Source organism: Brienomyrus brachyistius, chromosome 10 (genome assembly GCF_023856365.1).
Source record: "Brienomyrus brachyistius isolate T26 chromosome 10, BBRACH_0.4, whole genome shotgun sequence".
Classification (NCBI taxonomy): Eukaryota; Metazoa; Chordata; class Actinopteri; order Osteoglossiformes; family Mormyridae; genus Brienomyrus; species Brienomyrus brachyistius.
Window position 1 is genome coordinate 26,417,518 of NC_064542.1, and position 26,176 is coordinate 26,443,693.

Below are 26,176 nucleotides of genomic sequence, written 5' to 3' on the forward strand. Positions count from 1 at the left end.
GCTTATAAAAACACCAGTTAAACTTAAGATGCTCTCTGTCAAGAAGTGCTCTAGTTGCATGAAGTAAGTGGATACCTCTTTTTCATATTGGCTCAGCTGGGTACTTTGTTCTAATCACCTCTACAACTACATTCTAAATATATCTATAATTGTTTTATGGGATCACAACAGTTCGAACCTTGTTTTGTGACTGAATAATGTGTGCCATATAAATAATGCCCAACTATCCATCCATTTTCTGTAACTGCTTGCTCTATTCAAAGTCACGGGGGGTCCGCAGCCTATATCCCAGGGGCTACGGTGGCAAGGCAGGTACAACTACCCGAAACAGACCAATGCAACATGTTGGCTTGCAAATTGCACTTACGTCAATTGGATGCACGTGCTCTGCTCACGCGACTTCGCGGACACTAGGCGGTATCTGAGCGTCTGGCGCTTGTGATTCTTTTGGAAATAAACTTCAACGTGACAAACACAAGACGCGGAATACTTTCCTGAGAGAAGTATACAGTGACTTCAATTAAAATTTATTAAAATACCAAAGTAATTGCTTAATGTAGAAGGAGAGAAGCCATTTATGATTAGCATTTCTAAGTACCCGGAAGACCTTACAAGGTAAATATTTGTTTTGGGTATATATTTTGTTATGTGTGCAGGTACCTTTTCCAGGCGCAGAATCCCAGTAAATGCCATACGTGTTTGTTTAATGCATGCAGTTTTTATAGGAATTCAGGTTTTCTTCGATTACTTACTCGTCTTTTACTCACTGTCTTTATCATTTATATCCCTTTCCTTTAACTTTCACTAGTGAATTTCAGGTTGATTTTCCTTCGCTGCCCTGTTGTCCGACCTGCTGGCACATGCGGTATCATACAGGAATAGAAACTGTTTTAATCGTTGAATTCATTATCCAATAAGAAAATACCATTTATATTCGGGCAGATATTGCCAAGATTTACTACATATTAAAAAATAAATAAATTAAACGTAATCCTGTGGATTCTCCAAACATGAGTGAGGATAGCGGTTAGATAATAAATGGCGCAGGAGCAAATATCTTAGCCTTACACAGTATAGTTCTGTTGGGTTAGTGAAAGTATGGATTGTTCAGCTTTTGTTGAGGAGGGCTTGGATATACACAAAGGAAGGGAGGAAGAAAGAACTGAATTAGATGAAAAAGAAGAAGATGGAAAACAAAATAGCATTTTAAGATTTAGTCTGTGTGAGGAGTCTACCTGGACCAGCTCTACCTCTGACTTAACAGTGGGAATTAATAAAATTCCAAGAAAACAATGCCCTGTACAAGCAACTTTCTACTCAAGTGGACAATATGCATCAAGTTTAGGAGAAGCAGCAACAAATGACACAGAAGTCAAATGTTGGGAAGTAGAGGGATTAATCAAAATGGGACCTGACCAGGTCCAACTAGGGAGGGAAATGCAAGAGGGGTCAATGAGGGTGATGGTAAGAGATGGAACTGAAGGTTGTGTGGCAGAGAGGGAAGAACAGGAGGGCATGGAGAAAGAAGGAAGAGATGAGTCTAGTGATATTATGTGGAAAGCGAGGGATGACAGAAAGGCGAGATGGAGAGTGCAAAAAAGACAGCGACTAAAGGGTAGTGTGGAAGAAGAAAATGAAAAAGAGAGGCTGGAGATGGAAAGAGATGGGAGGAAAAGATGGAGCCAAAGGGGAAGAAAGGAGAATGTGGAAGAAGATCCACAGATTGCTGAGAATGGAGCAGAGGCGCTGGATCAGGTGGCTTCCATCCGAAATCCCACAATCTCCCGCATACTCCTGAACTCCTCTTCTTCCTCCACCTCCTCTTCCTTCAACTACTCCTCTGTGGAGAGTGACGAAGTCTTCAGTGATGAGGAGGAGACAACCACTAAGGAACAGTGCATAACTAATAAAAAGGTGAGCAACGATTCAAAGTGTAGTTGGTGAAGGAAGTGTTTGCGTTGAGGGCACTCAAGGGATGCGGAATCCTGTCTGCAACCTCGTTGCCGGTGGCACAGAAGTCAGATATGCCCACTGCTCACACCTCAATGCTGATCACTCTGTCTAGTTTTTGAACATTCGCTTTCATCAGTGAGCTGTTCTTTTTAGCTGGGTATTAGCAAGATTGCCCTTATATCGATCTATAGCCAAAGGGGGTCATTTTGTGATATAGTTTATTTAGATGTTCTTACTCAAAGCGATGTAACAGAGGTAGAATTTCCCACCCGGGGGTACACTACACTTCAGATTCCATTTTTATTGGAATTATTGAGTGCAGCAATTGTACATTCACTACATTTATACTAGAATGTACTACTGGTGTTGTCTATCCCTGTAAAGATGGAGCTGTAGATGGAGTTGTTTTAGTCTTTCCCTTCTTGATTTGCGTGCTCCTTTTCATAACCAAAACCGTAAATATATTTGAATAAATACACTGAAGTTATTTGCATGACTCTTCCAGCGGGAACGAGAAGAAGTAAATGCATGGAATACCCTTGCCAAGTTTCACCCTTTTGTCATTATTTGTGCTTTTTCTTATTCTTATAAAGAAGATGGGGACTAAGGTTTATGTGGAAGGGAGTAGTAACGCAAAACAGCACATATCTGGTTTCTGGGTTTTCTCACTTTACCCGTGTCTCCTGGCAGGCTTGTTCCTGGAGGACCTTCCTGACCATGATGCAATGGTCAGCGCGTAGAAAGAGTTCATGGGTACAACTAGCAGGACACCCAGGCATGTACATGTCTCATTTATGTGCCAAAATGTGCCTTGTGTGATCGAAGCACAAGTGGACAGAACCAAATACAAGTGCAAGTATTGTGGTTTGAGTGATCAGATCACGTAACGAGGTGGTCTGGGTCACTTCTGTAGTGTAAATGCTAATGTGCCCTGATGCGTCCCTTAGCAGGACTTCACAATAACTGTGCGCGAGGCCATTTGACCTTGCAGCAGAAGTGGCATAGCTAGTAACAAAATCTGAACGCAGGCGGTCAGCTGGACATCTCGGAAACGCACGATGGACACAGGTGTTAATGGCAATGTGACTCGGGTATCCAGTTGTGATCCAATCCCTCAACATGCATCTTAAGACCAAGTGTAAACAAGGCCATAGATGGAGATAGAAGTGGGGAAAATGACAGTGTATTAATATGTATCTCACTCCTGTATCTTGCCAGGAAATTTTTGTCCCAGTGAGGGAGGAGAGGTGCTGAAAAAGTACAATACTGTTGAGAGCTCCTGTCTACAAGCCCTTATGCACGATTCCTTGTGCCGGTTCGTCCCGCAGTACTATGGAGTGACCAGCAGAGGGAATGAGAGATACATGCGTCTGGAGGATTTACTCAGTGGGAAGAGTTTCCCTGTTATAATGGACTGCAAAATGGGTGTTCGGTATGCAGATGTGCATGCAGTGTAGTTATGGAGTGCAAGAGAAGCTTGTTTTGGAGTAAACCTAGAGTCATTCATATTAAATGTATATAGCTTACATCTAAAAAAAAATTAAAAAAAAATAATAAATATATATATATATATATATATATATATATATATATATATATATATATATATATATATAGCTTGCATCTGGATTTAAATTTATATATACACTATTTTAGTACATGCTCTAGATGCCCAAGTGTTTAGTTTCATGTTTGATTATTTGTGTATTTTTTAATGAGATTTCTATGTATAAACATATATATCTTTCCTTTTTTTTGGTTAGGACCTACCTAGAGAAAGACCTATCAAAAGTGCAGCACGGTGATTCCTTGCGCAGTGACATGTATTGGAAGATGGTGAAAGTAGACCCAGCAGCACCAACGGTGGAAGAGCACGCACTGAGAGCTGTGACAAAGCCGCGCTACCTGCAGTGGAGGGATAGCTTGAGCTCCAGCTCAACTCTAGGCTTCAGGATAGAAGGGATCACGGTACTATGTCTTGACGGTTTAGTGTCATGGACTGCTGTTCACTTATCAAATGTTACTGAACTAGAGATTTTTTGTGGCACCTTCTTATGAAATGAGTTACTGTAAAGTCTTTTTGCTTTGATGGCCTAAAAAATGTATTCCCGACTGGTAAGAATGAATATGAAAATGTCTTTTGGGTTCAATGGTTAGGCAATGTCCAAAAAGGAGATCTAGTTGCATCTGAGGGTGGATTCACAAGCTGAAAAATTTAGTTGTACAAAACAATGGTATTTACTCACTAACGGTTACTTGTAAAAATAAGATTTTTTTTGGCTTTGAAAGTTTTTTTTGTTGAATGACACAATGAAGTAACGCTTGGGAGCCTCAATTATCAGAGAACTGGATACTCCTGCAGTATCGCTCCAAGACATAACTGATTCAGAGTATCACTGTACTGACAGGAAGCATACAAAATACCATCTATTGCAGAAGCAATGTTTGTGCTGCTGGTTCCCAAAGAAAATAGTGTATTTAAGCAAAGCAGCTTGTATGTTTTTTCCTACAATAATCAACTTCTCAATTATTTTATAAATTTTAGTTTATATAAAAAAAATCTCATTGTTGTTTACAAACGTCTCTCTCCTCTCTCTTAGAAGGAAAATGGCAGGGTGCTACGTGATTTCAAGATGACCCGAACTCTGGCTCAAGTGACCGACACCGTGTTAACGTTCACCAAGAATCAGCCGAACGTTCTGGTCAGAAATTCAACCAGGAGGAAAACACCTATTTATTCTTTAAAATGATTATGCTTGTTATGGTCCCAGTGACTGAGAATAGTCTTCAATGCTGCATGATAATTTATCTTTATTTGTCTTAAAGAAAGACTACCTCTCCAGACTCATGGCTCTAGATGAAGCTCTGAAGGAGTCCGAGTTTTTCAAGACTCATGAGGTCAGTCCATCTCCATTAATGGAAACACCAGCATTGTGTTTAGACTTCGTGATCACTTGAGTAGAGAAACATTCAACTATAGTCCGTGCATGAATTGTGTTTATCTCCATTCTCCTAACTACAGTACTTTGGTAACACTTCTATGACTGCCATGTCTATGAGAGTCTATGAACACATTCATAATACATTATAATGAATTCATAAAGCATTATAAGCATGGTTAAAAATATTTATAAAAATGCATAACATTATAACTATGCTTCATGCATTATGGATGCTTTACGAAGCTCTCATTTATAATGCACTATATATACCTTCATAATGAAGTACAAATTCTTATACTGACAATTATAATGTATTATGAATGTATCTATAGTGCATTATAAATGAGAGCTTCATTGGAGCTTATGAAGTATTATAATCAACAGTATTATAAATTATAATTATAATTTATGACTGTCAGTAAAAGATGCTGTAATGCTTTATTCATTCTTATATCGACCATTATAAAGCCGTAATGAGGTATCTATCCCTTCAAGTAAAGTGTTACCGTTCCTTTTTTCCAAATTTATTCAGATTATTGGCAGTTCACTCCTGTTCATCCATGACCGCAGAAGTAAAGCCAACATATGGATGATTGACTTTGGGAAGACCTTTCCAACTCCCTCTGGTGTATACCTCAAGCACAACATTCCCTGGATTGAGGGTAATCAGGAAGATGGATATCTTACTGGCCTAGCCAGCCTCACTTCAGTTGTGAAAGAGGCTCTCCTAGAAGCTGAAAAACTGAACCCAGGTGACTGTAATACTGACACACAACACGAACTGCAGACGCACTATGTGTCAGTGTCGAAGGATGTCATACAGGAGATATCTCAGTCTGCACCAGCATTCAGTCCTAGGGATACTGTGCTAGCAGAGGTTTTTAGCTGTGTCCATTTGGAGGCCAATAGCAGTATAGAAGCTTCTACGACCCAAAAATCAGTTTAATGTATAGATAATCAGGCTTCCCACAATGCTATGACAGAACTGGATTTCTCAAGTTCAAAACATGAAATTATTCCACTTGTTGCAAAAGTGGATAAGGACTAGAAAAAAAGTAAAGTAGAGAACATCGCTAATGTATAATTTGCAAAGGTATGTTGCATCTGGACAATCTTAAGTGATTTACTGACAGCTCTGGTATCCAGCTTTGGAGCATTAAATAAAGTTTTAGCTTCTCAGTGAAAAAATACCTGAAAACATACTGTATGAAATCACAGGAAATGTGGGTGTTTATGGTCGGGCATTACGGAACTAAAACACAATAAATGTAGCATGAAAAAGGACAGTATTATGCAGTGAGTAAAATTTATGCTTTACAAAAGTTGTGGGATTTCTTAAACTGAATTTAAACTAATTCCAGACCGGACTGTATAACTATCTATTCCAAACTCTTGCATAATGACACTTGGAAACAGGTTTTCCTATTCTGGCAGCTGAACATACATGCTTTTACTTCATCTGATCCCTTGCCTGAGCTGTTCAAGGACATGATGTATTATTACAAACTCCCTTCTTGTAACAGCTGTGAATTACAGAGTATAATATGTAAGGTAAATGGCAAAGGAAACCATGGCTAATGTATAACTATAAAATCCATTGTGATGCAGTATGTGGAAATAATGATGAATGAGCTGGAAACTCTGCATCATTAGCCATGTGGCAATCCATGTCTTGTATAACCAGATTAAATGTGCTATAACAATTCAAGTATTCTGATTTTGACCGAATTCATTTACGTAACAAATTCTCAACCTAGCTTTCAGCCCCCCTCCCCCCTTGAGTCTACAGGTATGTACATTTTTGTTCTAGCACATGCCAGGAAATATGGTCAAGGGCCTTGTTAGTTGATCAGGTTTGCAGTTAAAAAATTATATTCTAGTCTGCTACTTTCATTTTGCATTGACAGTAAAACCTTTTGTGATTTGATTACTGGAGAACGTGTGTAATACATGAGCTCATACCTAGGAGAAAAGTTCACTGCACACAATGGTCTTGTTCTTTTCTTTGTCTCATTAGAAAAAAATCGTCGTCTTATCTGGAGATTAAGGAAGTCTAACCTGTTTCTCCTAAACCCCCACTTAGGAGAAATGATGAGCAAAAGAAAAATCAAAGACAAATGATCCTGTTCAGCAGGGGCAGCAGTTTGCTGAGATTTGAATTTGATCACTGAGACAAATTTCTGATTTTGTGCATTTATATGCTAATCAAGTTTTCTTTTGGATCTTATTATCTCAAGAACTGATTATTTCAGACAAAAAGATCGGTGCGATGAGAGAGAAAAAAAGGAGCATTTTAAGATATTAAATTGGCTTTGGGCTGGTTGAGGTGAGAGGAAGGCTGTTTCTCAGCAGCCAGAATCTCATGTAGATGTTTAATTGAGTTCAGTGTCTATGATAAATAGGCTGGACAAAGAAGAGACGTTATTTTTCATTTTCGTTTCCTTTGGGCAGTTTTGTGAGCAATTTGGATAAATGGTACATTCTGTAGCTCAAAGAGTCCCCCTGACATGACCAGTCCAAAATATGGATGCCAGTGGACAAAACAGGACGGGTCATAATGTAATTTGCAGTTTATTGCACGTTCAACCCTTGGTTTATCATGCAATCCAGGTGCACAGGAACTAGGGGGATGAGTACCCATCAATATTTAAATTGGCTCCACTTGCCACCCAGCCTCCCCCCAATAAATAGACCTTTGCATTTAAAGTATTAAGTTGGGAATCCTTGATGAACACCAATCTCCCTGAAGAATCTTCTGTTCTAGATCATGGTACTATACCCAAGTTAGTTTTGCAGATGGCTAAAAAATTCATCTCGGAAGCTGTGTGCTGAAGGTAACAGTGCTGCTACCCCTACAAAGTCATACAGATTATTGCATATTGTAGCGCAAGATGCTACGGCCAAAGGTAACCTTTGTCACCTTACAGATCATTACATACCGTGACATCATAGTCAACGTCTATAGAGCTGCATTTTATGCACAATTAGCTGGTGCCAGTGTGTCTGTAAACAGTTGTACTACAATATATCACGGTGGGATCTGGAAGTGGGCAGAGGTAGGCAATGCCCACTGAAATTTCTGCTCTGCCCACACAATTGGTCACCTTCAGCCTGCGTCACCTCAATCTGCCAATCACATTTTCTTTATTCGTCCTATCAGATACTCTTCTGCGGAGCTTTTGTAGTCACCTGTGAACGCGGAGGAGGGAAGTTACCTTATTCTTATTAAAAATCCTTCTTGTAAAGTGTATCTTTCGTTACTGTAATTTTTTGTTGAATTAGGATCGTTGCTAGTAGTGGATTAGTTAACTGGCACTGTTGCCTCACACCTCTGGGACCCGGCTTCGAGTTTCCGCCTGGATCACATGTGTGTGGAGTTTGCATGTTCTCCCCATGTCGTCGTGGGGTTTCCTCCGGGTACTCCGGTTTCCCCCCACAGTCCAAAAACATGCTGAGTCTAATTGGAGTTGCTAAATTGCCCATAGAAGTGCGTGTGTGAGTGCATGGTGTGTGAGTGTGCCCTGCAATGGGCTGGCCCCCCGTCCTGGGCTGTTCCCTGCCTCGTGCCCATTGCTTCTGGGATAGGCTCCGGACCCCCCGCGACCCAGTAGGATAAGCAGTTTGGAAAATGGATGGATGGAATAATAATAATAAAATAATAATAATAATAATAATAATAAATTATTTCTCTAGTCACAGTCCATTGTATGAAATGCTGCCCATTCATAATGCCTCTTCACTTCACTGTGCAATACTTTTGTGCAATACTTTTGGTTCAATACTGGAAATGTGCAATTCCCTGGTATTCTTATTCCTATTTATTCTATTTATCCCTTTTGTATACTTTATTTGTCTTTGTATCTATATATGTATATATATAACATTTGCTCACGTTGTGTAACTTCTGTCGGTGCTGTGCTCTTGGAAACCGAATTTCCCAGAGGAATCTACCCGAGGGATTAATAAAGTTTCTATCTATCTATGTATGTATGTATGTATGTAATGTATGTATGTATGTATTTATTTGTCCCCCGCTCCAATCTGAGCAGTATAGATCCGGGCCAGGGTGTGACAATCCCCGGCCTCGTGCCTACAACCGAATCACAGCCGTGATATATTACCGTAATTTTTTCATTGCGCGCCATCTTCCAACGTGCGCCCGCGCGTGACCTACCTGCTCACTTAGAAACCGGCGTGGAAGTTGGCAAGTTGACGCAGTTACCAGCGGCCAAATCAATTTTATCTGCAATCATTCGTTTGCCAACGTCTAAAATCGAGTTAATTGGATAACAAGATGACTTTCTTTCGAAAGCGGTACGACAACCTCGCAGTGGTAGCTTATATTCACCCAGATGAAGGTAAAAAAACAACTTTTTTCTCCTCTCCAAGAGACATTTGTGTAATATAGCCGATTAAACAAAAGGTTAAAACTTTAGGTTTTGACATGCAAAAATCAGCTGTTGCTAGTTACGAATTAACCAGCTTTAGATTGCTGTACACCAATTTTCATAAATTGTTACGCAACCAATTTTACAGAATACGGTATAGTTAGGCATCATGTTTAAAGTCGTATGTTTTAAATCGATTACACAAATATTTATAAATGCAGTTGCTAACTATAATTTGTAGGCTGTGCTACCAGACGGGACTATGAACAAACGGTAAAGTATCAACTAACGTTTATCACGATGTGAGTATGGGGTCTAATAGCCGCATGGCAAAACAGAAAAAATATATAACATTTTATATATGGGTATTTTATAAGCGTGTCAGTGATCCGATTTTAACACCAAGTTATGAGTGCGACGAACTTGAGGCTCGATTCTAACACAATGGATGGAGTCCCCATGAAGTCATATCACATCATGGCGACTTTTTAAATGTGTATGTGTATCTTTACACACGTTGGTCTGATCTGAAATGCTCATTTTAGCGTTACCAGCGCACTATGGGCACTTTGCCACACCAGTGGCCTGTACTACGAAGCGGGGTTACTGGCTTATCGGGGTAACTTGTCGGATTTAAGGTACCACAGCTTAAATGGACTTCATTTTCGTTCACTTACATTTTGCCAAGACTACCTTAAATCCGACAAGTTATCCCGATAAGCCAGTAACCCCGCTCCGTAGTACAGGCCACTGGTACTTTTCGTACGGTACCTAAGGTACTTCCCATTTTCTATTGCAGGGTTGCCAGCTCTCGCGCATCTGGCGTGAAACTCACCATTTCAGAATTTGACGCTCACGCAAGAAATCTTACGCCAAATCTATATTATTCCATTTTAAACCTAAATTTGGCTACATCAAACCCGTCGGGGTAGTTTGCAAACCGTACACACTACTTACAAGGTAATATAACGATTGCATATATGTAAATGAGTGTGCAGACTCGTCCACGATTAAATCTCACGCCAGTCAGCTAAGCAAAGTCCCGAAAGTTCCGTACCAAAAGCGCCCGTTAAGTGTGAGCTCATATGCGCGGAATACGGCCTCTGCAGGGCGCTGCGAGAACTACAGCCCCTATCGACGCCCTCTGCACATGCGCACTGCTCTCCAGTAACAACGAGGCCGCGCCGTCGTTGACACCGGAGAGGCTGAAAAGACTATATATAAAAGCAAATCATCGCAGATCAGTTCATAAATATTTCATAGATAACATTTATTCGACCGACTAATTATCTGCTGGTGTACAACCTGTTTTAAGCTTGTATTTTTGTATAATATGGCGACAGCGGACGATGCCCGCTATTACAATGGTGAGTGTCCCTGGGTCTTTTTCCTTACTAAAACTAGCAGTAAAATGGAGTTTCCCCGTATCCATAGATTGTGATGGCGTCTCCTTCATCCAGAGAGAGGTCAGGAGCAATGGCAGGCTGCTTGAAGGTAAATCGAGGAGAATCTGAGTCCTGCCTGTCGCTTCAAGCGCTACAGTAAACGCGAAAGTGCGCAAACGAAGTAATTCGGGCTGTGTATATGGCTTCATGGCGATGCAGGGCCCTGGTCGCTGCACGGAGTACACGTTGATTTCTTTGTTTCTTTTTAACGCTTGTAGCCGTTCAGACTACCTCCGTGAGTGACCTTTTTTCCCATATTAACACGCATCAACACAAGATTCACGACACGGGGTTTTAAGTACGTGCTTCTTAGGCTACAAGCTGCGTTTTTTTTTTTGTCCACGTTAATGTAGAGGAACACGTTGTTTTGGAAATGGGATGCAACAGTGTTGATATGAGATTACGTAAAAACGCCTTTATGCAAATATTTTGCCGCTTGTAAGATGTCATTGATATGGGGCTCTAATGTGGAACTTTTGGTTTTAAATAGCATACCGGGACTGGGAATGATTTATTTTCCCATCATTCTTATTGTTGACGCTGTCCGGTTTGAACAGGAGTGGACTATGGTTGCTGTCTTTACACCTTCTCTGTTTTGCACTAAATGTATATTCGTCCGTGCTGTATGTAAGTTGTTGCTGTATGCACAAGAATTTCCCTTTGGGGTCAATGACGATAATCTGATTTGTCCTTGGATATCTAATTTAAGGGATCATAGTGTTGTAAACTATTAAGACTTGTGGAGAGTAGCTTCTATTGGCCAAAATCTGTTGCATGCATTAACATTAAAGAATCATTCTTCTTTGGCCATGATACTAAGTTTGATTACCTGGCATAGATGTATAATATCCACTTGTTGTATGTCAAGGTTTAACTTTCTGCCATATGATGCATCTATATGCAAGTTTTTTAATTATTATTTTATGTTTAACACCGGGGGCGGCCTGGTGGTGCAGTGGTTAGCACTGTTGCCTCACACCTCTGGGACCCAGGTTCGAGTCTCACGTGTGTGGAGTTTGCATGTTCTCCCCATGTCATCGTGGGCTTTCCTCCGGGTACTCTGGTTTCCCCCCACAGTCCAAAAACATGCTGAGGGTAATCGGAGTTGCTAAATTGCCGCAGGATGCCGTTGCATGTGTGTGTGAATGGTGTGTGAGTGTGCCCTGCGATGGGCTGGCCCCCCGTCCTGGGCTGTTCCTGCCTCGTGCCCATTGCTTCCGGGATAGGCTCCGGACCCCCCACGACCCAGTAGGATAAGCGATTTGGAAAATGGATGGATGTATAACACCAGCAACAGGAAAAACTTCTTGTGCGTTTCTGTGAATGTGCATGGTGAATAAAAATTATTCTGATTCTTGGCTGTTGATATTTAAAATAAATGTGTTATTTCAAATTCTGTCTTGTCCAGAGCATGACGACAGGGTTGGGGGTCCCCAGTTTCGCAACAGGAAGGGTCGGGGTCCCTTCAGAGGCCGGATGTACAGTGAGCAGTTGGGACGGCCACGGAATCGCGTGGGCCCCGGGGGAGGTGGTCCGAACCCCAGGACTCGGTTTGAAGACGACGATGGAGACGTGGCTATGAATGACAGCTCACAGGATGGAACCTCGCAGCGTAGATAGTGAGCACCTGCAGGCACCTGCCAGTCTTTTGTATGCTTTTTATGGTCGTATTCAGATTGATTTATGCAGTTTACTAATGATCGTCTCCCCCCCCCCCGCCCACAGTACTCCCTATGATAGGCCAAACCGCAGGGGACACAACCGACCTGATCGGGATAGAAGGGGAGGCGGAGGTGGGGGCTACGGAGGTGGACCTGCAGGAGGTGGGGGAGGAGGGGGAGCAGGACGCAAGAACTGGTTCAGGATGACTGTGAGTATTGCAGACTGGTCAGGAGGTCCATGTCTGTTAGCAGAATGAGGAATCTGGACTTACTGAATCCTGCCATTTTATTTTAAATAATATCTTTGATACTGATGGTGTTGGTAATGTTTTTTTTTCTGGATGGGACCATGTATGGCCTGATCCACTCACTCAGTTTTCGTAACACGGTGGTCCCTCCTTATTTTCACTTTGTTTCGGTTAATCGGGAATTTTAAATGGAAAATTCCAGGAATAAACAGTGTAAGTTTTAAATCGCACGTCATTCTGAGGTAGGTAAAGATCATGCATTGATTACAGCGCGTTGCTGCTCCCATCACATGACAGATCACCTCAGCGATGAGAATCTGAGTGTAGCCACATGGCAGGTGATACCTCAGCACCACACTAGTCCAAATGGACCAATGTGAGGTTTTTTTCTGGTGGCTGGAGTGACAATCCTGCCACCAACCCCCAAGTTATTCCCTGTAAGTTGGAGGACCTCCTTATAGGGCTGGATGTAGATTAATGTCTTACCCAGGACAAAGCAATTGCAGGTTAAGGGCCTTACTCAAGGGCCCAATGGAGTAGAATCACTCCAGACATTCATAGGATTTGAACCAGCAACCTTCCAGTTGCAGTCACAGATCCCTAACCTCAGAGCCGCCACTACGTCATTCTGAAGGGCGTGATGAAATCTCGCATCGTCCTGGCCGCGACGTGAATATCCCTTTGTCCATCGTGTTCGCGCTGTATACGCTAACCACCCATTATCAGATTGTGGTATCGCATGTTCAAGTAACCCTGTCTTTTTTTAAAATAATAATAATAAAAACTTCATTTGTATATTGTTGCTTTTCATATTGTGCATAGTTTAATTCATAAATGATCATAAGTATGTTTTTTCCTATATCTACATACTGTTATATATAGGATTTGGTACGATCTGTGATTTCAGGCAACCACTGGGGGGGGGGGGGGGGGGGTTGCCCTCGGGGATAAGAGGGCACCACTGTATTTGTATGTCTGTGCATGACGTCCCTTTGCTGTCCCTGTAACATTAGGGAATCCTCTCCTCCCCCAAAGTGGCTTACCAGTGTCCTGGGTGGTGGTTGATGTGATCTGATGCCCGCTGTACAATGGTACCAGCATGACTGATTTTCTGTGTTTTTGTAGATTCCTCACGGAAAGAAATACGAGAAGAAGTGGCTGCTGACCGTCTTGAAGGATAATTGCACCGTGCCGTTCACGCCAGTTCATGTACGGGGACTTTCTGCCAGCTGCACTTTTCTGTTTTATCTCACACTAACTAACCTTGAAAACATGGATGAGTCCAGTTAATGTATTATTGGTGCGGGACATGAATTTGTAAGCGTGATAAGTATGACTTGAAACCATCCTGAACTTTAAGATATTGTGAGCTGACATTGAAACATCAGAATTAGCAGATTTCGAAGCGGCAACCTTATTAAGCTTCATTAGTAATTTTTCTGCTGTGTAAAAAGACGAGACTTTTTCTTAAATTCAGATTTCTGTCTCTCTTCAGTATCAGACAGAGGGTAACAAAGTTCAGTTCTATATCGAAGACGCTTCTACAGCAAATGCTTTGTGCAAAGTCTCCCGCAAGATCACGGACCCAGAAGGTTACAAGGTACTGCTGAGTGATCTGAAAAGCTAAGGTTGCTGTTCTTTCAATGGGAGGCTATGTGAGCTTTCATGGCTGTTTTGGTGAGCGGCTTCCCCTCTGTTCCCTCATCCTCTAAGGTGACTGTCTTGATGCACTCTTGCCCACCGCCGGCCTTTATCCAGACAGAACTGAAACCAGAGGACCTGGAGCACCTGAAGGTGAATATGAATGACAAGAAGATTGAGACACTAGATAAGAGTGACCAGCTTAAATCTTAGGCAGGACTAAAGAATTCAGCAGGTCTGTTAGCATGTTATTTAACTCTGTACCATGGCTGTGTTATGTAATTATCTAAGCTCTGTGTTGTCTTAGTTGAGCCGTACAGAACAGTGTTTTGCCCAATGCTGTGTATAAACAAACAATATATATATATATATATATATATATATATATATATATATATATATATATATATATATATATATATATATATATATATATATATATATATATATATATATATATATATAATAAAAATATAATATTCGTTTTCAGTGTGGAGGCTGTTTAAAAATATCGAGTATTGCGTACAGAAATCCAATGTTTTCTACATTGGAACTTGGTTCTGTTTGTTAGTTTGCACATTTACATGAGGCTAAATTTAGGTTAGTAACCCCCCGCCCCCTCAGATGTGTTGGCATTCTTGGATTGCTGTTTATTTAGATGCCATGAGGTTTGTCTTTGTTACAGCAGGTAATTTTGTTTAGGCTACTCCTGTGGCTTAGATTTTCTATAAATACGCCATCGCCTTCGGCAGTGTCCCAGAACAATCTTCTGGTCCCAACATGAAGAATGAATAATTGAAGAATTTTATCATTTTTCATGTTGCACTAGCAAAAGATGGAAGAAGATGAAGAGCTTGGTTTATTTTGCACACTGATGGTTTTTGAGTGATGTGAGTGGGTAATCCTTTTCTGGTGGGGAAAATTATTTTTTTCTCCCTAGCAATGTATGGCGAAGCGTTTCGACGGCTCCCAGCAAGCCCTGGATTTGAACAGCATCCGTACGGACCCAGGTATGTATCGACCCCGGCAGCTCTTCAGTGGTGCTGTCCATTACGGCGAACGCATGAATCCATTGGCGTCGTCTTTGTGCCGTGTGCCCCCTAACTCCCCCTCGGCGTCTTAGACCTGGTGTCTCAGAATATCGATGTGGTCCTGAACCGGAAGAACTGCATGCAAGCTATCATCAAGATCATCGAGGAGAACATTCCCGAGGTGAGCTGTCATATGAGCGTAGTAACTGAGTGACTTACAACAGACTAGTATACTGTAGTGGCTCGCTGATGGAAGCAGAGCAAAATTAATTTTATACTAAATTTGAAAAATTGCCATCACTCTTGTTCTCAGTTGCATGCAAATGACCAAAAATAGCCACCATCAGTCACTTCTTGTACCTTGTTGCTGCCAGATAGGGGTCAGGGCAGTTGTCTTCATTGGGATTCAGAAGATGCTTGTTTGGTCTGGTTTTGCAAATGTTTAGTCTCTCTCTCTTTCATTCATTCAGTTGGTGTGTCTTAATCTGAGCAACAATCGACTGTACAAACTGGATGATTTGGCAGAGCTGGTCAGTAAAGCGTCCAGCTTGAAGACGTTAAACCTTTCACAGAATGAGGCGAGTGGTCCTGATGTTCTTCTGTTTGTGTTTGGGTGGGGGGGGCTTTACAGTGTTTTGTTTGCCTCTGCTCATATGTCTGACACCTGTCTCACGGTCTTTCTTCCTGGGCAGCTGAGAACGGAGCGCGAGCTGGACAAGATAAAAGGCTTCAAGCTGGTGGAGATGTGGCTGGACAGGAACCCTCTGTGCGACCACTTCAAGGACCAGCCGAGCTACATCAGGTCAGTGCACTGCCGAGGGGCGGGGAGGGCCAGTGTTTGGCAAGAGCTGGGCATTGTAGGATGCATGTCCAGGATGTGTGTGTGTGTGTCTTTGGGGGTTGGGGGGAATGTGGTCACGAGGTTATTTCGCCACCTCCTTAACCAAATGGTTATATGATCGGCCACTCGAACTCGTAATAAAGGGGGAGATCCTACTTCCTGAGCTCTTACTGAGTGGTGAGCAGGTTTCTGTGGGGTACCTGCTGGGAGGAGTATCAATTCTAGCCTCCAGATCCACACAAGCTCATTCATCTCACTGTAAACGGAAGGTGTACGTTACATTAATGCACGTATATGTACACATAAATGCACACTATGCCTCATTTTAATTGTGCTCAAAACAGCACTGTTTGGTCTGAGAGGCAGCACTCGCGAAACGGTAATAGTATATTAAGCAAATTATTAACCAATGTTTCGGTTTTACTGTGCGCCAATAGTAGCATTTGAATGAAAACCATTGACTGCCTAAACTAATTTTGTTTTTTTTCAGCATTTTAACCTGGTGGTGTTTGCCTGTGTGTGTGTGTGTCTGGCTGTCATACTGGTTTTGATTTTCTTTGTCTGCTTATTGGTTTCTTATTTATTTTTTTTCTTTCAGTGATTGCAGTGCAGTTGCCATAAAAATTTCACGTTAATGCTTTACATGTCTCTAAATTTATCATAGGATAAAACAAATTGATGATGTCTAGTCATGAGTTGGTGCAGCATATTTACGATGATATTTTGTATCTCTCAAGAGCACTAAGGATTACTGAAGAACCCACTTTTCTAAGCTTTTAAGCTTTTGGAAAAGTGAACAAAAATGAAGATGTGGACTTAAAATGTGGAAATTGCAAGAATGAAATCTTTGAAATGTCAAGTTTTGTATACACTGGTGTCACTGAGTTATAGATCTTCTCCCCTCCCCCACTACTAGAATTTGAGGCATTGTAATTGGCCAGTGAAGAAGGCTGGTTAGCCAATGACGGGTAAGATCCCTGTGAGTTTGGGGCAACCTAAGACAGGCACAGTCGTGCATCTGGCCACAACGTAAACGGCAAGCGACGACAAGATGTTAACTCTGGAGAAGACAATGCTATCACATGACACGTCCCTGAGCTGGAGAGAGAGGGGGAAGTTTCCAGCCTGACACACAACACCCTCCAAGCACAGACGACACAACATCAGACTCGTTCAGTATCACAGCCTGAACGTCTCCACTTTTTCCCCAATGGGGAGCTCGTCTCCAACATTAACAGCAGATAAGTGGGGAAAGCTTTTAAAATGGAGATTGTTCTGGGAGGTGCTGCCTGCCCCAGCTGGTGACCGTTTCCTGTGATTCAGCCGGGGCTCCCCTCCCCTGACTGAGGCCTTACCGTCACCTTGCTTTGCCCAAAACAAGAACAGCCGACATTCCCTCGGCACCTTTTATTCTGTGGATCTCAGAATGTTTCATAGTGGGGTGTGAGATGCCCCGTTCACACGTACGTGGCAGACAGCTGACATTTTATGCCAGTGTGAACACCTTGCCACTGAAGTGGGTTTCAAATTCAAGCCCTTGAAAAATTCCCTTCAAAACTAGGCTAGTTTTGTAGCCTTAAATGAAATAAATTTTTAGGAAATTATAACCCTCCTTTTAAATCAGGGTCTGGGTCCAAAACGTATGCTAGGGCCAGTGAAAAATCTTGTCTATGAATTCTCCTGTGATCTATGTTCTGTAGCGAATCTACTGTAATTGGTTTAGAAGGATACTGACTAGAACATCATCAATATTTATATCTGAGGACTTCTCCTTTCACTGCAAAGCATTCTGGAGTGGCAGCTGCACTGTGCTGCTTCTTCCTTCTGTTGTGTCACTGTTCTTTTGTACAAAGGGCAGGGAATGTATAGTGCCATCTCCTCTGCTAACATCTGTCTCTTCTCTTTGAGCCAAACGTATGTTCTAGGCTGGTCTCGATCTCAATCTCAGCACTGCTCTCAATTATGCTGCGGTCGCCTTTGTTTGAATGCGAATGAGTGTGTTGACTCCCGGGCCAGTGTGTGCAAGCCTGCCCTGGCTGTCATCTCGACATTCTGGGATCAGCCCGTCCCCCCCCCAGTTTGTCAAACGTTCTCGCCCGTCTTTGCCGTCGTCCTCTGTGACGATACTCCTAATACCGATTTTACGAGGTTAAATGTGGTGGTCTGTCGTATCTCGAGTTGAGTAAGTCCAGTTCGGGAGGAACCTTTCTCTTCTGCAACTTGCATCTGCATTGACACCGGTTGCTGTGTCATTATAGATGGCACTTCCCATGTTTCCTAATCTCGGGTCTGTCGTAAAGTTCTGTGTGTCTCAGATCTTGAGACTTCCGATCCGTGTGTGTGCGTGTGGGCTCAAGTTTGCATGCATCTCCCTTTGTCAGAAGCAGTGCGTAGTCATTGTGTTTCTGCGTGTTTGGGGGGGGAGGGGCAGGTAAGTTGGCTAAGTTGGTAAGTAAAATGGGGTTGAACCTTGGGATGGGAGGGACCTTTGAGATGAGGAACCTAGTACCACATTGCACTGTTATATGTAAACTTATGCAGTTTTTCTTTTCTAACCCCCACATTATTTGAACGGAGTTTGATGCATTACAGTACAGTAATTATGCAGTGTGTGGTTTTGTTTTTGCTTGGATGTGAAGCTGGCATAGAGAAATATCAGACTATGCCTGTATTGTCCTTATCCAAAGGTAAGTCTCTATTCTTTAGCAGCACCTTGTGGTCGCCAGTCTTGAAGCTGAAAGTCACTCTGTTCTTCTCTGTTTTCCTGCTGACGCTGGACAGCGCCGTGCGAGAACGCTTCCCCAGGGTCCTCAAGCTGGTAAGAAAAACTTAGTGACGAAGGTGGAACGCAAGTGTGTGTCACGATGAATTGTGTCAGATGAGCAAAGCTCTTAGATATGGGGGCATTTGCGTTTTGTTCCAGGCAGGGGCCTGGATGCTACAGCATAGGCCCGACCCTTAGGCACATCCCTTTGGATTTATTTTATTCATTTTTTTTTGCTATTGTAGCCAAAAAAATGGGTTAAGAATTTTGAAGTTTTAGAGGAAATTTTCTCAATTCTGCAAATAGGCGTCTCTGGGTCCAGGCAGCCTCTGCCTGCGACCTAGTTCCTGTTGGTCAGAGGAGAGCTAGTCAATCATTAAGCCCTGAAGGACAATGTAATGGGAGTGTTTGTTCTCCAGTAAGCCGTGATGGTGCACACGCTACGAATGACGCCCACTCATTCACATTGAGCTTTTCAGAAATGTCGGGCGTTCTGTGATTTCGGTTTATCTTTCGCCCCAGGAATCATGTTGCTTGTTTTGATTATACTACGTGGTTTTAAGTGATGAATTAACCTTGTCGGCAGCTTCCCTCTCTGTGCTGGATGTTCTGTTGGGTTCCTCATCCATGTTTTCTTATTGAAATTGCATCCCTCTAGGACGGCCATGACCTCCCGCCCCCGATAGGTTTTGATGTGGAAGCCCCAACCACTTTACCCCCATGCAAGGTAACCTGTGCCTACGTCTTTCTCTCATGATTGGTTATCGGTGGGGGGGAGGGCGGAGAAAAATAACTACCGTCTGTCTTTGCAAACTTAGGGAAGCTACTTCGTGTCGGATGAAATCAAGAGCCTCATCTTGAGATTCCTACAACAGTAAGTGCTTCCTTTAGTGTGTTTGTACCACAGTTATGTGCTGTACTGTGAAGTTCAGCCATGTGAAGGCCCATCCGCTGCCCTTGCTGACGTGTGGGCATTCAGCTTCAGATTTCAGGGGGGAGAGGGAGTGTCTCTCCCAGTGGTCTCATATAAAGATGGGCATGTTAAGCTCGGGCTGCTATGAAAATCTAATGTCAGTTAATGTCATTTTGTTTGCCCAGGTATTACAATTACTATGACTCCGCTGACAGACAGCCCCTGCTGGAGGCCTACCACGATGGGGCGTGCTTCTCCCTGAGCATCCCCTTCTCCCTTCAGAACCCCTCTAGGTAGGTTGACCCCATCTGTCTGGGGGCCCCCCGTCTGTCTGTCGCACCATTCTAATGCGTGTTTTTTTTGCCTGCCTTCCCAGGTCGAGTCTGGGGGACTACCACAAGGACAGTCGCAATATTAAAAAGCTCAAAGATCCTAGTAAGTCTGGCCGCTATTCCACTGCACCAAGTACCGTACTCTTGGTACTTTCCCTTTTCCATTGACTATCTGTCGAGTTCCAGTTCTGAAAGTGCCACACCTGAGCTGCCACTTTGTGCTGGGGCGTGAAATGCTGTCTTTGCCGATTTTGTTAGATAAATGGCCTGCTGCTGGAACGCAATACAAAAGCTGCCTTAAACAGTTGTGAAAATAATGATAAACAAAGTAAAAAAAAAAAAAAAAATGCAATTTGGTCGTAAGAATAAGTACAGCAGAGATCCGGATGGCACAACAAATTAAAAAGTATTTTGTTGAATATATTATTACAGCATGCATATAGCATGCTGTCCGAGCAAAGTGATTTTGTTGTAATAAATACTGGGGGGTGTATAAAACAAAAAAGAGTTCATAAATTTTCCACAAACCCGTCTTCAAGCGATTTAAACAGCAAGGATGAAAATGATTATGATCGCCTTCAGCAGCGCATGCAGCACTCATGCAAAAGCAGCGGAGGTAAACTTTTAAACTGATTTTTAAACGTATATGAATCTATAAAAGGAATAATTAAAATCACAAAGCTTACTAAGTTTTTTTTTTTTTTTTTTTTTCCCCCCCCTCTCCTGACAGTAAAAATATTGTAGTGAATATGTAGCAGAATTGAAAGCAAGAAAAAGCCTTTTTTAAAAAAAAATATAGCTGACTATTGATGTAAGAATTGTATGTGCATAAACATACAATAAGAACACAGGAAATTCAGAAACAAGAGGAGGCCATTTGGCCCAACAAGTTTATTTGGTTAGAATTCAACTAATAGCTGAGTTTTAAAAATCTTATTTAGCTCTGATTTAATTGAACCCAAGGCTTTATCTACTGCACTAAACTAACAGGAAGGCTGTTCCATAATTTAATCATCCATCCATTTTCCAAACTGCTTATCCTACTGGGTCATGGGGGGTCTGGAGCCTATCCTGGAAGCAACGGGCACGAGGCAGGGAACAACCCAAGACGGGGGGCCAGCCCATCGCAGGGCACACTCTCAATTTATTAATTGCACATTGCCAAGCCGTGTAATATAGTGCAGCCATTTTTCGAATTCAGCACAAAATACCCTGTCAATACCCTGGAAAACCATCACCTCAAAGTATCCTATTTTTTGGTACTTTCTCGAATAACGCCCTCTGTTCCTCATCTGAAGAGGTAAAAACACGAATTTGTAGAGAATAAATGGAGACGTGGCATTCTTTCTATGTTGAGAAATGCTTGTAGAAGTCACTGACAGTGACTAATATAGGTACTAGGTGGAGAAAGCCATCTTGGTTTAAATGCTCAGCTCTCACATGTGCAGAGTTGGATAATGATATTGAGAGGAAGCTCCGGGTCTTGTCACCTGCAGCGTGTGTGATCCACTCCCTTTCTTTGAACCTGCAGCGACGCGGTTCCGCCTGCTCAAACACACGCGCTTAAACGTGGTGGCCTTCCTGAACGAGCTGCCGAAAACCCAGCATGACATTGCATCCTTTACCGTTGACGTCAGCACTTGCACTGTGAGTAGCTGGACCCGTCTGTCTTTCTCTGTCTCTCTCTCTCGGTTCAAAGGCTTATTTTCTTTTATTGTATTTTACTTACAGAACACGTTACTGTCATTCACGGTCAGTGGGGTGTTCAAAGAAGGTGAGATTACATATATTCCGCTATGAAACCTTACCATCTTGTTTTCTAGTAGTGTCCTGCTAGTCAGCGTTTTGTATTTTGATTTTTTTGACCTCTGATAGGGCTGAAATTTGCTCCTATTGTCTTTCAGTGGATGGCCGATCAAGAGATGCTGTCCGGGCATTTTCCCGGATCTTCATCGCAGTGCCAGCTGGGAATGCAGGGTAGGTGACCACGTTCGCTTCTACAGCAGCCTCGCACCTCTGCTGCCTTACCTGCTGCTACTGCGTTTGACTTTGAGACATTCGGTTATATAAACGCCATAGAGACTCTCACTGCTGTAGCATGGAGGCAACTTATGCTATTTGTAGGGCTGCCATGGATCCTTAAATCTTGAGTAATAAAATATCCAAATCATGGTACTATTTGTCATTGTCTACAGACTGATGATAAAACCCAAATATTGTTGTAGATTCGGTGTTTCTTGGGTTTCATATATTGTTGTAGATTCGGTGTTTCTTGGGTTTTATGTATTGTACCTCTGGGTGCCCTCTAACCTTGGTAAGAAGTGGGCTAATTTCAACTAAAATGGCAGGAGCTGCTCTTTGCTGCCCCTACTGGACGTCAGATGAAGTGCAGCAAAGCAGCAGTAGTCAGATGTGCTCAGCCGCATTCAGTATTAACAGTAACTGTGGGCTCTGCTAGTGGTGTAAATCACTGCCCCCAAGGAGATTCCATTACAGATATTTTGGGAACCATTTGATGCATGGAAAATCTTTAATTTCTACCACAAATCATTTCAATTGATAAATTTTTCGATTATTTTGACCTAACGTAAATTCAAACCATTTTAATGTCACCTGAAATTTTCACAAATAGGGCCATGGGAACTGATTTACACATTATTAGTGGAATATAAGACAGGAGAATCTCAGAACATTGCGGTAACTATTTCAGAAGTTTCAGAACTTTATGGTAATTATTAAACGGGGAGAACAAATTAGTGTAAATTGTCAGACAGGCCAACTATTGAACTGTACAGAAAAAGAAACTTATAAAGGAAGTTCTGCCTGATTGTTTGCTTTCACCCAGGCCGGCTAGTGGCGCATTGATGCGGAAATTAGCTGGTGGTGAAACTTGCTGATTGTAGATTAATGGAATGACTCAACGGTCCTTTTTGTTTTGTGGAAGAGAAGTTTTTATAATGAACTATGAACACGTTTCAGGCCAGTATTTGCGGCCACTTTATAAGTGGTGAATGAGCTGACGAAATCCCCCATCCTCCACTATGGAATGTGTGGCTCAATAGCCAGTGCAACCATTATTTTTGTAGTCCTGTCTTTAGCTGTGGTGCTGCTACCTTGGTCTATTTAACTAATAAAGTTAAAATATTAGCCAGCAGTCCTGGTCAAGATTGACCAACCAGACTGCTGCCAGTATCTTGCTTTTTTTTAACATATCAGCAGATACTAATATGTTGACTGAGATATTGTGCATCTCGGAGGCTAGCATTATTTTTTTACCTCAGTGTTTTGACCATTGGTACCGTAGCTTGCAAAACAAATCTTTTTTTGCACTGTTGTGCAAAAATCAAATAATGCTTCCCTTATGGTTATTAATGCTCCATCCCCCGTCGTCCTGCTTTTGGAGAATCTGAGTGCCAGAGCTTCAAGAGCATCCTCCTTTCTGGAGGATTTTGCCACCAGAAAGATTAATTTATAACTGACTCTGTCATTTCAGAACAATACAGTTGAATTGCCACCTTAATAATCACTTTATCACAATACACCAATACATTTTTAAATGTGGTTCCTCTGATTCAGTGTATGCAGTTATTTGGGGGTGGGGGAAGAAGACTACAGATAAAAGATGAAATCTAGTGAAATTGGTATTACTATATTCTTTTAAATAGAGCTTCCATTGAAAATGAGTATCCATGCTTAATTTCTCTGCTGATACAAACAATTGACAAACTGGACATTTCAGTTTGTGTGGGTTAGTTCTGTTGTGGAATATTTTTTTATTTTGTGGTTTTGAAAAAGGTATTTAAGACATTTTAAGTTGTGCAGCTACCCTGATTTTTGTTACTATTTTGTGGTAATGAATCCATATTTGGGAGGCTTCTGTGATCTCTAGACTTCTTGAAAGTGTTCCGCTCGTTTGTGATCTTTTTGCAATGTTTTGTCCCCCAGGCTTTGTATCGTGAATGATGAGCTGTTTGTGCGGAACGCCACAACAGAGGAGATCCGCAAAGCCTTTGCAGCCCCTGCCCCAACACCTTCCAGCAGCCCTGTGCCTACCCTCTCTGCCCCTCAGCAGGAAATGCTCAGTTCTTTCTCCCAGAAGTCAGGCATGAACCTGGAGTGGTCCCAGAAGTCAGTAAAACAACCATTTAATTTGTTACATTTGTCGGATGCTTTAAGTGACTTGCACTTTAGGCAGATTCATTACACTGCCAGGTTAGGTACTGTAGTATATAGGTAGAAAACACTTGATTTTATTTCAGGCATCAGTGTTTCTGTATGATTTCATAGGTGAAAGTTGGCTGTAGTTTCCAAAATATACTTGCTGAACATTGAACAAAATCAAACCTTTTCATCCCACTGTTATGCTACCCTTAAAATCCTAGAGTGGAAAATCACCTCCACTTATACATCTGAACAGTACAAGAATATACTGCAGTAAATCATTTGTTTGCTTTATTTTTAAGGTGTTTGCAAGATAATGATTGGGACTTCAACAGAGCTGCTGAGATCTTCTCACAGCTGAAGGTGAATTATTAATCTGATTTGTTCTCAGAGAATCTTAAATGAACTAAGGGCACTTTTCCACTGCACCAGGTACCGTACTTTGGGTTCTCCCATAAAGTACCAAAAGTACGGTACTTCTTTTGTGTCAGTTTTCCACTGGCGTAAAAACTGGTACCGGCGCCAAATGACATCAGTGCCCGCCCCTGACTGACATCACAGAGCGGGTGCGGTATTTCTTTCGCTGTATTTAAACACGTTATTATGATCCTTCACTTTCCTGTAGTTCCTGCTTAAGTTTATTTTTTTTTTTATTTCCAAGCGGCATTGTTCGGTGTTTCGCATGAGCCCCGTTTCTTCCAAGCGGCCTGCTATTACGGCAAATACTCTTTTTATTTCCAGTCGTGCATCTAAATCCCTCTGGATCTGTTCATCTGACCATATGGTGATTAAAGCCTGTGTTTGTCCATCCTTCCATTTTACTTTTTATATTTTCGTTTCTACTGCTTTTTATTTCGTTTCTCGCTGTTCGCTGTGAGTTTCAAAAGATGCCGGTTGTATTTTGTGGTTCAGCGGCAGGCTATTTGCATAACCAATCGACAGCAAATACGTTTGCCAGCCCCACCCCAAAGTACCAAAGTAGTACCCCAGCTGAGTTGGAACTTTCGGTACTGGAACTTTCGGTACCGGTCCTCGACTGGAAGTCAGTGGAAAAGTGAAAGTACCGTACTTTGTGCGGCGGAAAAGTGCCCTAAGTGAACCACTATTTAATTTCGTTGTTGACTGTGTACTTTAATCTGCTGATTCTTACTGTGCCTCTTCTTTTTCCTAGGCTCAGGGGAAGATCCCAGACGTTGCTTTCATAAAGTGAAAAGGGAGAAATAAAACTCATTGTAAAATAACTCAACTGTGAGATGTAATCATACCTATTTGTTTTTATATGCATTTGCTTTCCTGTTTTTGTTTTTATTCTAGTTTCTTTTTGTCTAATTGTCCAAACATAGGAAACCTGACTACCCATTCAAAGTCTGGAGCTTTGTTTTATATATACATATATATATAAATCTAGTAATACAACATGATTTATTAAAGTAACACAGTAATTTGAATAAATGATTGGTCTCTTTATTGTCTTTCCTTTTTCGGTTTGCATTTTGAAAATGTATTTTAGTAAATGAACCAGTACTTGTTTAAAATGGCAAAGCAACAGTTGGTTTATTTGCAAGGAAGTGAACTAATGAGCAATAGGTACAGGTCCTAATACCAAGAGAATCCTGATGTTTCCTTACTATGGGTATTAGGCACAAATTGCGTCAGTAATATAATCGGGTCACTTTCGGTAATGTCTCTTGGCCCGAAGATAACGTGATACGTGGACATGTTTGACAATCATTACCTGAACTGCTGAACTATATACTGCATAAAGTACATTTCAGAAATCCGTCTTCGGAAGTTGAACACAGACACACGTAACGTTAATTACTGTTTTATCTTAATACGCATCACTGCGTGCTTTA

At 41.9% G+C, this 26,176-nt stretch overlaps 2 protein-coding genes across 9 annotated transcripts; both read left to right on the forward strand.

Moving 5' to 3' along the window:
• The first annotated feature begins 279 nt into the window (after window positions 1-279).
• Window positions 280-6,603, forward strand: LOC125750286 (inositol-trisphosphate 3-kinase A-like). Of its 4 annotated transcripts, XM_049027863.1 has the most exons (9): window positions 280-615; window positions 809-1,914; window positions 2,644-2,728; window positions 3,172-3,200; window positions 3,282-3,385; window positions 3,717-3,921; window positions 4,554-4,655; window positions 4,780-4,851; window positions 5,428-6,603. In XM_049027863.1, exons 2-9 carry the CDS (start codon window positions 1,099-1,101, stop codon window positions 5,839-5,841), a joined length of 1,827 nt encoding a protein of 608 aa, XP_048883820.1. In that variant the 5' UTR covers window positions 280-615; window positions 809-1,098; the 3' UTR covers window positions 5,842-6,603. The 4 variants fall into 4 exon arrangements, with proteins under 4 accessions (XP_048883820.1, XP_048883818.1, XP_048883821.1 ...); XM_049027861.1 differs by having other exon boundaries at window positions 3,172-3,385; XM_049027864.1 differs by lacking the exon at window positions 3,282-3,385 and having other exon boundaries at window positions 3,172-3,268.
• A 2,468-nt stretch (window positions 6,604-9,071) lies between these two features.
• Window positions 9,072-25,775, forward strand: nxf1a (nuclear RNA export factor 1a). Of its 5 annotated transcripts, none has more exons than XM_049027457.1 (22): window positions 9,072-9,253; window positions 10,718-10,777; window positions 12,137-12,347; window positions 12,454-12,598; window positions 13,763-13,846; window positions 14,133-14,237; window positions 14,351-14,431; window positions 15,219-15,288; window positions 15,402-15,490; window positions 15,780-15,887; window positions 16,002-16,111; window positions 18,932-18,968; window positions 19,573-19,641; window positions 19,733-19,788; window positions 20,013-20,120; window positions 20,204-20,262; window positions 21,691-21,806; window positions 21,891-21,933; window positions 22,064-22,136; window positions 24,105-24,287; window positions 24,623-24,683; window positions 25,492-25,775. In XM_049027457.1, the coding sequence occupies exons 1-22, from the start codon at window positions 9,190-9,192 to the stop codon at window positions 25,528-25,530; spliced, it is 1,971 nt and encodes a 656-aa protein (XP_048883414.1). In that variant the 5' UTR covers window positions 9,072-9,189; the 3' UTR covers window positions 25,531-25,775. The 5 variants fall into 5 exon arrangements, with proteins under 5 accessions (XP_048883414.1, XP_048883415.1, XP_048883417.1 ...); XM_049027458.1 differs by lacking the exon at window positions 9,072-9,253 and adding an exon at window positions 10,422-10,650 and having other exon boundaries at window positions 10,691-10,777; XM_049027460.1 differs by lacking the exon at window positions 9,072-9,253 and adding an exon at window positions 10,423-10,650.
• Window positions 25,776-26,176: the final 401 nt, after the last annotated feature.

Excerpts from the sequence above, each read along its gene's own strand:
- nxf1a (XM_049027457.1), top strand. The coding sequence starts at position 9,190 with ATGACTTTCTTTCGAAAGCGGTACGACAACCTCGCAGTGGTAGCTTAT. Across the intron at positions 13,847-14,132 it reads TGCCGTTCACGCCAGTTCAT|TATCAGACAGAGGGTAACAA; the intron begins GTACGGGGACTT and ends GTCTCTCTTCAG. Across the intron at positions 21,934-22,063 it reads CAGTGGGGTGTTCAAAGAAG|TGGATGGCCGATCAAGAGAT; the intron begins GTGAGATTACAT and ends ATTGTCTTTCAG.
- LOC125750286 (XM_049027861.1), top strand. The coding sequence starts at position 1,099 with ATGGATTGTTCAGCTTTTGTTGAGGAGGGCTTGGATATACACAAAGGA. Across the intron at positions 2,729-3,171 it reads ACAACTAGCAGGACACCCAG|GAAATTTTTGTCCCAGTGAG; the intron begins GCATGTACATGT and ends GTATCTTGCCAG. Across the intron at positions 3,922-4,553 it reads TCAGGATAGAAGGGATCACG|AAGGAAAATGGCAGGGTGCT; the intron begins GTACTATGTCTT and ends CCTCTCTCTTAG.